This window comes from Nerophis ophidion, linkage group LG03 (genome assembly GCF_033978795.1).
Source record: "Nerophis ophidion isolate RoL-2023_Sa linkage group LG03, RoL_Noph_v1.0, whole genome shotgun sequence".
NCBI classification, from domain to species: Eukaryota; Metazoa; Chordata; class Actinopteri; order Syngnathiformes; family Syngnathidae; genus Nerophis; species Nerophis ophidion.
The window spans coordinates 13,925,418-13,939,353 of record NC_084613.1 but is presented as its reverse complement, the minus strand read 5'-3'; the positions used below and the strand labels follow the sequence as shown (position 1 = coordinate 13,939,353).

The window sequence follows — 13,936 nt, the reverse complement described above, 5'->3', positions numbered from 1 at the left end:
ATCACACACAAGTAAACACTCTGCAGGACTGCTTGCATCGCACATTATATCACACACAAGTCAACACTGCAGGACTGCTTGTATCGCACATGATATCACGCACAAGTAAACACTCTGCAGGAATGCTTGTATCACACAAGATATCACACACAAGTAAACACGATGCAGGACTGCTTGTATCGCTAATGATATCACACACAAGTAAACACTCTGCAGGACTGCTTGTATCACACATGATATCACACACAAGTAAACACTCTGCAGGACTGCTTGTAACACACAAGATATCACACAAAAGTGAACACTCTGCAGGACTGCTTGTATCGCACATGATATCACACACAAGTAAACAATCTGCAGTATGACTGACTTAATAATATGGTCAGAGCACAGAGCGTTTTGGAAATTACTGAAAGTGTTCGGAGCGGAATATTCAAAATGGCCGACTGAATTTATGGCGTTTTGTGGATAGTAAATACAATTGTGTATGGTAGTCGCCTTGTTTTTACACTCTACCGCGACTTTAAGTTGTGTGGAAATTTCTGCAGGTGTCCCAATACTTGTGTCTGGTCCTTCTCATGTGCCGTCGAGTGAAGGTGCACTCAGTGAGCAGAGTGAGTGATGTGTAGCGTCACGGCGTGCTTTCATGCAAGATAAAGTTCACCTTCCCAGAATCCTTTGCTGCAAAATAATGAACCAATCACTCACCAGCAGACATTCATCAGCCGCCTTTTTTTTTCTTTCTTCTTCTTCTTTAAAGGTCACCTTTTTAGCATTTGTTGATCTACTACAAGTATATTACACTTTCTAGTACTTCTTCTTGAAAGAGGGAGACAAAAGGCGGGTTTGTTTGGCGCTCCCGAAATGCCAGCCCCTATTTTATCCTGGCTTTGAGCAGCGAAGCAGTAAACATGTGGCAGGAAGAAAAAAAAAAAAAAAAGACTCGTGAAGGTGTCACACCTGAAGGACGAACACAAACCTCTCTAGTCGCTCCGACAAGTTCCCTGCCAGATCGTACGAAGGAGCTTTGTAAACATCGGTCAGGTCCAACTTCTGCCTGAAACCCTTCCTGAGCAGCGGGGACATCCACCTGGCAGAAGGGAGAGAAGATGCCTTGTTGGGATCGTTGTGGTCTTCTACCAATAGCCATCAAAAACACATGTGTGCAAAAATGCTTCTTAAAGGGCAAGTGCACTTTTTGTGGAATTTTGTCTATCATTCTTAAGCAAGGCAACCACGCATTGTTTTAATGCATTCTAAATCATAAAAAAACACTAGCAAGAGTCAGTTAATAATCAAGCTAATGGGAGTCACTCTATTCCGCCTACATTATGTCAGTATATGAATACATACTATATTGTGTCGATACATGAATATGTACTATATCATGTCAAAACATTAATATGTACTATATCATGTCAATATATGAATGTGTACTATATCATGTCAATACATGAATATATATATATCATGTCAATATATGATTACGTATTATATTATGTCAATATATGAACATGTGCTATATTATGTCAGTACATGAATATGTACTATATTATGTCAACATATGAATATTTGCTATTTTATGTCAATATATGAATATGTACTATATCATGTCAAAACATTAATATGTACTATATCATGTCAATATATGAATGTGTACTATATCATGTCAATACATGAATATGTATATATCATGTCAATATATGATTACGTATTATATCAATATATGAAAATGTGCTATATTATGTCAGTACATGAATATGTACTATATTATGTCAATATATGAATATGTACTATATTATGTCAACATATGAATATTTGCTATTTTATGTCAATATATGAATATGTACTATATCATGTCAATATATGATTACGTATTATATCAATATATGAAAATGTGCTATATTATGTCAGTACATGAATATGTACTATATTATGTCAATATATGAATATGTACTATACTATGTCAACATATGAATATTTGCTATTTTATGTCAATATATGAATATGTACTATATCATGTCAATATATGAACATGTACTATATAATGTCAATACATGAATATGTACTATATTGTGTCAATATATGAATATTTACTATATTATGTCAATATATGAATATGTACTATATTATGTCAATATATGAATATTTACTATATTATGTCAGTACATGAATATGTACTATATTATGTCAATATATGAATATTTACTATATTATGTCAGTACATGAATATGTACTATATTATGTCTACATGGATATGTACTATATTATGTCAATATATGAATATGTACTATATTATGTCAATATATGAATATTTACTATATTATGTCAGTACATGAATATGTACTATATTATGTCAATATATGAATATTTACTATATTATGTCAGTACATGAATATGTACTATATTATGTCTACATGGATATGTAATATATTATTTCAATATATGAATATGTACTATATTATGTCAATATATGAATATTTACTATATTATGACAATATATGAATATGTACTACAAACGTTTGTATATTATGTCAGTACGTGAATATGTACTATATTATGTCATTGCATGAATATGTACTCTATTATGTCAATATATGAATATGTACTATATTATGTCAGTATATGAATATGTACTTTATTATGTCAATATATGACTATGTACTTTATCATGTCAATATATGAAAATGTATTAAATTACCGTATTTTTCGGACTATAAGTCGCAGTTTTTTTTTTCATAGTTTGCCTGGGGGTGCGACTTACACTCCGGAGCGACTTATGTGTGAAATTATTAACACATTACCCTAAAATATCAAATAATATTATTTATCTCATTCGCGGAAGAGACGAAGAAAATGTCAGCAATCGTCACACACACGTCAATGAATAAGAATTTGTCGGGGGAGGGTCATGGCAGAAGTACATTGTGGGTCATGGAATGCTAACTGCTATATGCTACTGCCGTAGTTATTAAAACAGATCAATTCATCGTTGGCGGTAACTTATAAAAACTGAGAAGGGCTGGATATCATGTACTGCAGATTACAAGCTGGACGTAGTGAAATATGCAGCAGAAAACGACAAGAGGAAGCGGCGCATACCTTTGGAGTTGGCAGAGTTGTTTAGAAGCGACATCGAGGAAGAAGATTTCATGGGATTTATTGATTAGGAGTGACAGATTTTTTAGTAAAGGTGTAGCATGTTCTATATGTTATAGTTATTTGAATGACTCTTACCATAATATGTTACGTTAACATAGCAGGCACCTTCTCAGTTGGTTATTTATGCCTCATATAACGTACACTTATTCAGCCTGTTGTTCACTATTCTTTATTTTAAATTGCCTTTCAAATGTCTATTCTTGGTGTTGGGTTTTATCAAATACATTTCCCCCAAAAATGCGACTTATACTCCAGTGCGACGTATATATGTTTTGTTCCTTCTTTATTATGCATTTTCGGCCGGTGCGACGTATACTCCGGAGCGACTTATATATGTATTATATTATGTCATTAGATGAATATGGCTTCCTCTGTAGAAGGAGGTCTGGGACTCTGTATTGGACTCTCCTATTTCTGGGGCTGAGGTTGGCGAGGTAGTTAAAAAGCTGGTCTGTGGCAAGGCTTTTGTTTGGATGAGATTCACTCGGAGGTCCTTAAGGCTCTGGATGCTGTGGGATTGTCTTGGTTGACAAGACCCAGCAGCATTGTGTGGACATCGGGGGCGGTACGTCTGGATTGGTGGACTGGGGTGGTAGTTCGTCTCTTTAAGAACGGGAACCGGCGGTTGTGTTCCAACTATCGTGGAATCACAGTCCTCAGCCTTCCCGGTAAGGTCTATTCAGGTGTACTGGAGAGGAGGCTACGTTCTATTCAGGTGTACTGGAGAGGAGTCTACGCCGGATAGTCGAACCTCGGATCCAGAAGGAACAGTGTGGTTTTCCTCCTGGTTCTGGAACTGTAGACCAGCTCTATTCTCGGCAGGTTCCTTAAAGGGTGCATGGGAGCCATCCAGTCTACATGTGTTTTGTGGACTTGGAGAAGGCAATTGACCGTGTCCCTCAAGAAGTCCTGTGGGGAGTGGTCAGAGAGTATGGGGTATCGGACCGTTTGATTGTGGCGGTCCGCTCGTGTATGATCAGTGTCAGAGCTTGGTCCGTAAGTCAGAAAGTCGGACCCGTTTCCAGTGATGGTTGGACTCTGCCAGGGCTGCCCTTTGTCACCGATTCCGTTCAGAATTCACTCCAATGCAAAAAATCGGTTCGGTAAATTCAGTGTAAAAAAACAAAAAAAACAGGGGTTCCAGTTTGGTGGCCGCGGGATTAGGTCTCTGCTTTTTGCAGATGATGTGGTCCTGATGGCTTCATCTGGCCGGAATCTTCAGCTCTCACTGGATCGGTTCGCAGCCGAGTGTGAAGCGACCGGAATGAGAATCAGCACCTCCAAGTCCGAGTCCATGGTTCTCCCCCGGAAAAGGGTGGAGTGCCATCTCCGGGTTGGGGAGGAGACCCTGCCCCAAGTGGAAGAGTTCAAGTACCCAGGAGTCTTGTTCACGAGTGGGGGGAGAGTGGATCGTGAGATCCACAGGCGGATCGGTGCGGCGTCTTCAGTAATGCGGACGTTGTATCGATCCGTTGTGGTGAAGAAGGAGCTGAGCCGGAAGGCAAAGCTCTCAATTTACCGGTCGATCAACGTCCCCATCCTCACCTATGGTCATGAGCTTTGGGTCATGACCGAAAGAATAAGATCACAGGTACAAGCGGCCGAAATGAGTTTCCTCCGCCGGGTGGCGGGGCTCTCCCTTAGAGATAGGGTGAGAAGCTCTGTCATCCGGGGGGAGATCAAAGTAAAGCCGCTGCTCCTCCACATCGAGAGGAGCCAGATGAGGTGGTTCGGGCATCTGGTCAGGATGCCACCCGAACGTCTCCCGAGAGAGGTGTTTAGGGCACGCCCAACCGGTAGGAGGCCACGGGGAAGACCCAGGACACGTTGGGAAGACTATGTCTCCCGGCTGGCCTGGGAACGCCTCGGGATCCCCTGGGAAGAGCTGGACGAAGTGGCTGGGGATAGGGAAGTCTGAGCTACCCAGCTTAGGCTGCTGCCCCCGCGACCCGACCTCGGATAAGCGGAAGATGATGGATGGATGGATGGATGGAAAAACAAAAACATCTTTGGTAATAAAGATAACAATTAATCTGGTCAGTAAATAAAATATATACACTTAAAATAACAGCATTTGGTATTAAAAATATATATTTAATGAAGTAGGTAATAATGACGTGCGCTATTCATGTTTAATAACTTTCACTGCAAATTGATATCACCTTAAAATATCAGTATCAACCTCCTGGACTACTCATCTTTTTTTTTTTTTATAATAATGCTTTGTCTTTCAATATTTTTGATTTGTTTTGTGCAAAATAAAACGATGTGAAAATGGCCGCCGCATGTTTTGACGTTTCCGTACGCTGCCCCTAGTGGAGAAAGTTTATAGGCCAAGTGAATCATTTGATTTTATAGAAATATTTATATCACAAGCATGAAATAAAAAATCTATTAGTCATAAAATAAATCTCTACAAAATTAAACTTTTACTCTTTTTGTTTTGTTGTGCAATCGAGATTCCAACTTCAATGTGTGTCTTTATTACCAATACTGTGGAGTGTTTTTTATTTATATATATATTTTTAAATACATTTTTATTTATTTTTTTTATTTTTGCTTGTGTTTCTTTTATTTAGTGTGATCCGTGTATGTTTTCTTTTTCTGTGACAAGGATCCCGCCAGGTCAGAAATAAAATTGCTCCTGCCAAAGCTTTTATTTTGACACTGAATATTTTTTGACTGAATATTTTTACATCAAATAATGCTGAGAATTTCTTGAAATAAAAATGTGTGTGCTTAAAAATTCAATCGGTTTAAAAAAAATAATTGTTTTTTTTTATTTAAAATAAATATCTACTTAAAAACTTTTTGGAAAATAAAATTAATTAGTCAGCATAATTTGATGAACAAAAAAAAAAATCTGTGGGATAAATTCAGTGTGAAAAAAACAAACATCTTTGGTAATAAAGAGAAGGATTCCAACTTCAATTTGTGTCTTTATTACCAATACAGTGGCGTGTTTTTTATTTTTTTTAATGCATGTTTTTTATTTTATTTTTTTTATACAGGTTTTTTTTTTTTTTTTTTTTTCTGCTGGTATTTCTTTTATCTGGGTTTGATCCGTGTATGTTAACTTTTTTTGTGATATGGAGCCCGCCGGCTCAGAAATAAAATTGCTCCTGCCAAAGCTTTTATTTTGACACCCAATATTTTTTGACTGAATATTTTAACATCAAATTATGCAGAGAATTTCTTGAAATAAAAATGTGTGTGCTTATGAATTCCGTTGGTTTTAAAATATATATATATACACATATATATATTTTTAATTTAAAATAAATATTTAGTTAAAAACTTTTTGGAAAATGAAATTAATTAGTCAGCATAATTTGATGCTCACTGCGATGAGGTGGCGTCTTGTCCAGGGTGTACCCCGCCTTCCGCCCGATTGTAGCTGAGATAGGCGCCAGCGCCCCCCGCTACCCCAAAAGGCAATAAGCGGTAGAAAATGGATGGATGGATGGAATTTGATCCACACCAAAAAAAACAGTGCAGTAAATTCAGTGTGAAAAAAAAAAATCATTGGTAATAAAGAGAAGAATTAATGTGCATACGTCAGCAGGTACAAAACTTATTCCAAGTGGGAAAAGTGCGCGTGCGCGTGCTCGTGTGGCTCTTCTAACGCGGCGCGCCAAAAAAAAAAAGGCGTGCAGGGAATCGAACGCGCGTCCTTACCAGAAGAAGAACCTGGACAGGAAGTTGGCATCTTCCACCGGTGACTTCTGCATCCTTGACAGCGAGGCTCCGCGCGTCCCCCCCCCCCCGCACACCTGTCCGCGTGCCCCCCACCCCCTCACACCTGTCCGCCTGCCGCCCACCGGGAAGCCATCAGAGCCTTAAAAGAGGTCCAGAAGTCCCGCAGCCCGCTCCGGAATCCACGCAAGACCCGAGTGACCGTCGCTCTGTGCGCGGGACCGCCGACCGTCCATCCTTTATGTGCGCGCGCGCACGCGTCATCGCCTACCGCTGGTGACGCCTCAGCGTTGGTCACGTGACTGTAAAAGGAAGTCAAGCGCTAAAATATCTTCCAACATTACGGAAATTTTTACAATTAAGTTGGATTTAAAAAAAAAAAAAAAAAAAAAAAGGGAACATTGTCATGGGTAAGAAAGTCTGAATTCAAAGTGTGGCCCCGGGGACATTTGCAGCCCACAGGTCAAATTTTTTTTTAACACGTTCTACAAACAATATTTAAAAGTGTAATACAAGATCAAACAGGCGAAAATAAAAGTTGCAATGTTGACTCTCATGACACATTTTTTTAAATTTAAAACTGTCGTTACTCCAAAAAAGTAATAACGAATCAAAATCAATGTTGTGAATGATTGACAGGCTCCAATTAAATCACTTTGAACATTTTTTGAGGGATGGAAATATTGAAAAAAACTGAAATATTTATTTTAAATTTTTATTTTTTTATAAATGACAGATTTAAGTGTTAAAAGTAAGTCATACTTTTTATTTTATTATTATTATTTTTTTTTGACCCTTTAATGATTTGGTTCCCCGAGAATTTTAGTTGGACTTTAAAATAAAATGACATTGCTGCTCAAAAAACAATAATGAATCAAAACCACTGTTGTTATGAATGATTGACAGACTCCAATTAAATCAGATACTGCACTTTGAAATATTTTTGGGGGGAAAATATTGAAAAAAATTATTAAAAAACAACTTATGAATGACAGATTTAAGTGTTAAAAGGAAGTCATCCAGTTGTATTTTTTTTTTTTTTTTTTACACTTTTTTGATTTGGTTCCCCAAGAATTTTAGTGGGACTTTAAAATAAAATGACAGATTTAAGTGTTAAAAGTAATTCATACTTTTTTTCCTGTTTTTTTTTTATTTGACACTTTTATGATTTGGTTCCCCAAGAAATTTAGTGGGACTTTAAAATAAAATGTCATTTCTGCTCAAAAAATAATAATGAAACAAAATATCAGTTTTTATGAATAATTGACAGGCTCCAATTAAATCAGATACTACACTTTGAAATATTTTGGGGGGGAAATATTGAAAAAAATATTAAAAACAACTTATAAAAGGACAGATTTAAGTGCTTTTTATTATTATTTTCAAATTTGACACTTATGATTTGATTCCCTAAGCATTTTAGTGGGACTTTAAAATAAAATGTCATTGCTTTTCAAAAAATAATAATGAATGATAATCAATGTTGTTATGAATATTTGACAGGCTCCAATTAAATCAGATACTACACTTTGAAATATTTTTTGGGGGAAAATATTGAAAAAAAAATAACATGAAAAAATGTATTAAAACAACTTATAAATGACAGATTTAATTGTTAAAAGTAAGTCATACTTTTTTTCCTGTTTTTTTTTTTATTTGACACTTTTATGATTTGGTTCCCCAAGAAATTTAGTGGGACTTTAAAATAAAATGTCATTGCTGCTCAAAAAATAATAATGAATCAAAATCACTGTTGTTATGAATGATTGACAGGCTCCAATTAAATCAGATACTACACTTTGAAATATTTTTGGGGGGAAATACTGATAAAAACATGGAAAAAAATATTAAAAACAACTTATAAAAGGACACATTTAAGTGTTAAAACTAAGTCATACATTTTTTATTTTCAAATTTGACATTTTTATGATTTGATTCCCCAAGAATTTTTGTGGACTTTAAAATAAATGTCATTGCTTTTCAAAAAATAATAATGAATGATAATCAATGATTGACAGGCTCCAATTAAATAAGATACCACATTTGGAAATATTTTCGGGGGGAAAATATTGGAAAAACCATGAAAAAATATTAAAAATAACTTATAAATGACAGATTTAAGTGTTAAAAGGAGGTCATCCATTTTAATTTTAATTTTAATTTTACAGCTTTTTTATCTGGTTCCCCAAGAATTTTAGTGGGACGTTAAAATAAAATTTAATTGCTGCTCATAAATAATAATGAATCCATATCAATGTTGTTATGAATGATTGACAGGTTCCAATTAAATCAGAAACTACATTTTGAAATATTTTTGGGGGAAAATATTGAGGAAAAAAAACAAGAAAAAATGTATTAAAAATAACTTATAAAGGACAGATTTAGATGTTAAAATAAAGTCATACATTTTTTTCTTTTTTTAAAATTTGACACTTTTATGATTTGGTTCCCCAAGAATTTTAGTGGGACTTTAAAATAAAATGTCATTGCTGCTCAAAAACATAATTATGAATGAAAATCAATGTTGTTATGAATGATTGACAGTCTCCAATTAAATCAGATACTTCACTTGGAAATATTTTTGTGGGGAAAATATTGAAAAAAACATGAAAACATTTATTTAAAAAACAACTTGTAAATGAGAGATTTAAGTGTTAAAAGTAAGTCATAAAAAGTTTCAAAAAATTTGACACTTTTAAGATTTGGTTCCCCAGGGTTGTTTTTTTTAAAAATGTCATTGCTCAAAAAATTATTTTGAATCAAAATCAATGTTGTTATGAATTATTGACATATTTAAATGCTTTACATCAAATATTACACTTTTAGATATTTATTAGGGAAACTATTGCATATTTTGTGTTTTTCTCATAAAAAACTAAGTTTTCTTAAACAAAAGGAACATAAAGCAAAACAGAAAAAAATAATAAAAACTTATAAATTAAGGATACATCTGAAGTTGATTTTTAGAGATTTAAGTGTTAAAAGTAAAAAAAAACAAGTATGACTTATTTTTATCGCTTTTGTGAGTGGGACCCTTTTGGATCCCCAATAAAAAAATGGTTTATTTTTTATTTCATTGCTCAAAAAATAATAATGAATCAAAATCATTGTTTTATGAATTATTCACATACTTAAGGCTCCAATTACTTCACATCAAATATTACACTCTAAAATATTTATATTATATGTATATAATATATAAAATATGTATATCATATATACATACTATGCAAATATAAAAAAGCTTATTGTGAAAAATTTGTTGGAATTTCACAAGAAAAAGGTCACAATTTCACAAGAAAATCTAAGAATTTTGGTAATATAATAAAAGTTATAATTTTACTCACTGCAAGTCCAAATTTTACAAGAAAAACGGAACATTTGTGCAATATTATGATAAAAGTTGAAATTTTACTCAATAACAGTCGAAACTTTACGGGAAAAGCTTAACATTTTGGCAATTTTATGAAAAAAGTCGTAATTTGACTCGACAAGAGTCACAATTTTTTAAGAAAACTTTAAAATTTTGCCAATGTTATAATAATAATAATAATCGGAATTTCACTCGGCAAAATTATGACAAAACTCATAATTTTACTATTTTACAAGAACAACAAAATAATTGGCAATATTGTAATAAAAGTCAACATTGTATTCGGCAAATGTCACCATTTTCCGTTAAAAAGTAATACATTTACATTAAAAAAGTAATACTTTTACGGGAAAATATTGCGATATTGCAGAAACAGAGATAATATGAGAAATTGATCCCAATTTAATGAGGGGAAAAAAGTCGACAAATTGTGAGAAAAAGACTGCTTTTAATTAATTATATATATATTTTTTTATCTACTTAAATTTATTACAGTATGTCTCTATATAAATATTTATTGGATTTTTTTTTAATTAACATTGGCCAAAGGGGTGCATTTCAATTTCTTACACAAAATTGTTGTTTCATATGTTGACCAGAGGGGGAGCACTTTTAAAAGCGACACAGTCAATTTAAAAAATCCCTCCTTTTTGGGACCACCCTCATTTTGATAGATTTCATCACCAGGGGTGCAAATGAGACATTCTCTATTAGATGCAATGGTTTTCTGTATTGGGAGCAATCTGAACTTGTTCACACCTCCTCATATGGAAGCTACTTTTCCTTGTTGATGTCTCAAGAAGAGTAGAAACACAAGAACACACACGCACACACACTTATATCAATTCCTTTTGAATCAAAAAGTGTTTTAATGAGTTTGAAGTCGGAATCGGTATCAGCAGAGGAGGATCCAAACATTCCACAAGAGAACACACATCAAGTACACAGATAAGTATTTGTACTCAGTACTCATACTTCATGTACTAGTTATTGTAATATTACTCATCAAATATAAGTATTTGTACTCAGTACTCACACTTCATGTGCTATTTATTGCAATATAATCAAATATAAGTATTTGTACTCAGTACTCATACTTCATGTACTAGTTATTGTAATATTAATCATCAAATATAAGTATTTGTACTCAGTACTCATACTTCTTGTACTAGTTATTGTAATAGTAATAACCAAATATGCGTTTGTGTACTCACACTCATACTTCATGTACTAGTTATTGTAATATTAATCATTAAATATGAGTATTTGTACTCAGTACTCATACTTCATGTACCAGTTATTGTAATATTAATCATCAATACTCTTGGGACATGGCAGAGATGTGTAATTACCGTGTCTGTAATTACTGTATGTGATGTTTACTTACTTTATATGTGATGAGACGACTTCAAGATGGAGCTGTTGTTGCTTTGGGGCCTTCAGCAGGAAACACTGACCTCTGCTGGCCATTTATCGCCACTGCACCATCACTACAGCGCTCACATTTAAATCTGCAGTCATCTGTAACAAAGTCAAACTGTGTCCATCAGAAACATTTGTTGCCTGCACGGACATATACCTGACATTTTACACCATTAATTGTCCATCCATCCATCCATTTTCTACTGCTTATTCCCTACTCTTGGACTCGTGATCTGCAGATGACAGCTGGTCATTAACTAGTTTTGAACGAGTTATCTGCATATTACAGCTGGTTAGTAACTAGTCTTGTATTAGTGATCTGTAAATAACAACTGGTTTGTAACTAGTCTTGGACCAGTACTTTTATCAAAGATTATTTCGACTTCCCCCCCTCATAATTATGACTTTTTATCTCATAATTTTGACATTCTTGTCTGATTATTTCAACATTTCATCTCATAATTATGGTACCATTGAGGTATTTTTTTCCCCTTTCAGGAGCGGAAACGGGCTTTCATAGATATGTAATATTTCGACTTTTATTTATTTATTTCTTTATTGGATTTTTATTTTATTGTACAACAAATATACATTTACAATTCACTCAACAGTCAATGCACTTTCAACGACAAGGAATGAAAACAAAATCAAATACATGTAGCGTATTACAGTGGTTCTCAACCTTTTTTCAGTGATGTATTCCCTGTGAACATTTTTTTAATTCAAGTACCCTCTAATCAGAGCAAAGCATCATCAGTTTCTGATTTATCAAATTGTATAACAGTGCAAAATATTGCTCATTTGTAGTGGTCTTTCTTAAACTATTTGATAAAAAAAAATATAAAAATAACTAAAAACTTGTTAAAAAACAAACAAGTGATTCAATTATAAATAAAGATTTCTACACATAGTAATCATTAACTTAAAGTGCCCTCTTTGGGGATTGTTATAGAGATCCATTTGGATTCATGAACTTAATTCTAAACATTTCTTCACAAAAAAGGAAATCTTTAACATCAATATTTATGGAACATTTCCACAAAAAATCTAGATGTCAACAATGTTGAAAAATACAACACATTGTTGTATTTTTTCACAGTTTATGAACTTACATTCATAATTTGTTGAAGTAATATTCAATAAATATATTTATAAAGGATTTTTTTTAGAATATTTAAAAAAAAATCTCACGTACCCCTTGGCATACCTTCAAGTTCCCCCATTTGAGAACCACTGGCGTATTATATATAAATAAATAAATAATAATATTTATCTATTTATGTATTTATTTATTCTATTAAATACCAAAATATTAAAAATAAAAGACACAAAGGGCTACCTAAATCACTTTAAATGTTTTTAACAAAGACTATTTCGATTTTTAGTGGCAGTGGAGAAGATGAGCATTGGGGGCCATCTTGTAATGGCGGCGAGTGCACCTGTCTAATCACATTCATCATTAAGTTTGTCAAACTGCCACAAACATGAACGGCTTCCCGGCGGGCTACGAGAGCGACGCCAGCAGCGATGATTGCTACACGGAGCTTCCCAGCGACAAGAAGTCGGCGTCGTGGTTGAATGAGGTGAAGTGGAATTTTAACATGGACATTTTGGCTAACAGCTAGCTCGTAGCCATTAGTCATGCTAATTGCTAACAACGTTAGCCTGCTCGCTAGCGTCGCTTATTCGACGCCGTTTTTGCGGCAACAACGACACAAACCATGATTTTAAATATAGATGCGGTGGTTGGATGTTTAATAATTGCATAGTGAATTAGGTTATTAATAATAATATCATTATTGTGAGAATGTCGGTAATTTCATCCGCTGAACGACAAAGGGGGCCAGCTCTTTAAACACTTAATATTGTAACACATTTATTATATTCATTTCCTATCCGTACTATGCAATATTTATTACATTCATGACTTATAACATGCATTATATGTATTATACATATGATTTCTCCAAATTCTCTGAACCTTTTAATGATTTTACGACCGTAAATGGTAAAATCCCTAAATTCCTTGCAATATCTCGTAGAGAAATGTTCTAAAACTGTTCGACAATTTGCATATAAAGTAGTGACCCTCGCCCCATCCTTGTTTGTGAATTACTTAGCATTTCATGGAAGCTGCTTTTATACCCAATCATGGCACCCACCTGTTCCCAATTAGCCTGGGATGTTCCAAATAAGTGTTTGATGAGCATTCCTCAACTTCATCAGTATTTATTGCTAGGGCTGGGCGAAAAGGCCTTTTTTTTTAATATTGTGATATTTTTA

At 34.1% G+C, this 13,936-nt stretch overlaps 2 protein-coding genes across 3 annotated transcripts in view; one reads left to right on the top strand and one right to left on the bottom strand.

Moving 5' to 3' along the window:
• cftr (CF transmembrane conductance regulator) overlaps positions 1-6,988 on the bottom strand; it is a 104,815-nt gene extending 97,827 nt beyond the window's left edge. For both annotated transcript variants that reach the window (XM_061894313.1, XM_061894314.1), the window contains exons 1-2: positions 6,841-6,988; positions 980-1,090 (exon numbers count right to left, since the gene is read on the bottom strand). In XM_061894313.1, coding sequence (XP_061750297.1) covers positions 980-1,090; positions 6,841-6,893 — 164 coding nt within the window. In that variant the 5' untranslated portion in view covers positions 6,894-6,988. The remainder of the gene's footprint in view (positions 1-979; positions 1,091-6,840) is intronic.
• A 6,063-nt stretch (positions 6,989-13,051) lies between these two features.
• Positions 13,052-13,936, top strand: part of asz1 (ankyrin repeat, SAM and basic leucine zipper domain containing 1) — a 48,657-nt gene continuing 47,772 nt past the window's right edge. Inside the window, exon 1 of the mRNA XM_061894311.1 lies at positions 13,052-13,236. Within this exon, the coding sequence (XP_061750295.1) occupies positions 13,138-13,236 (99 nt within the window). The 5' untranslated portion in view covers positions 13,052-13,137. The remainder of the gene's footprint in view (positions 13,237-13,936) is intronic.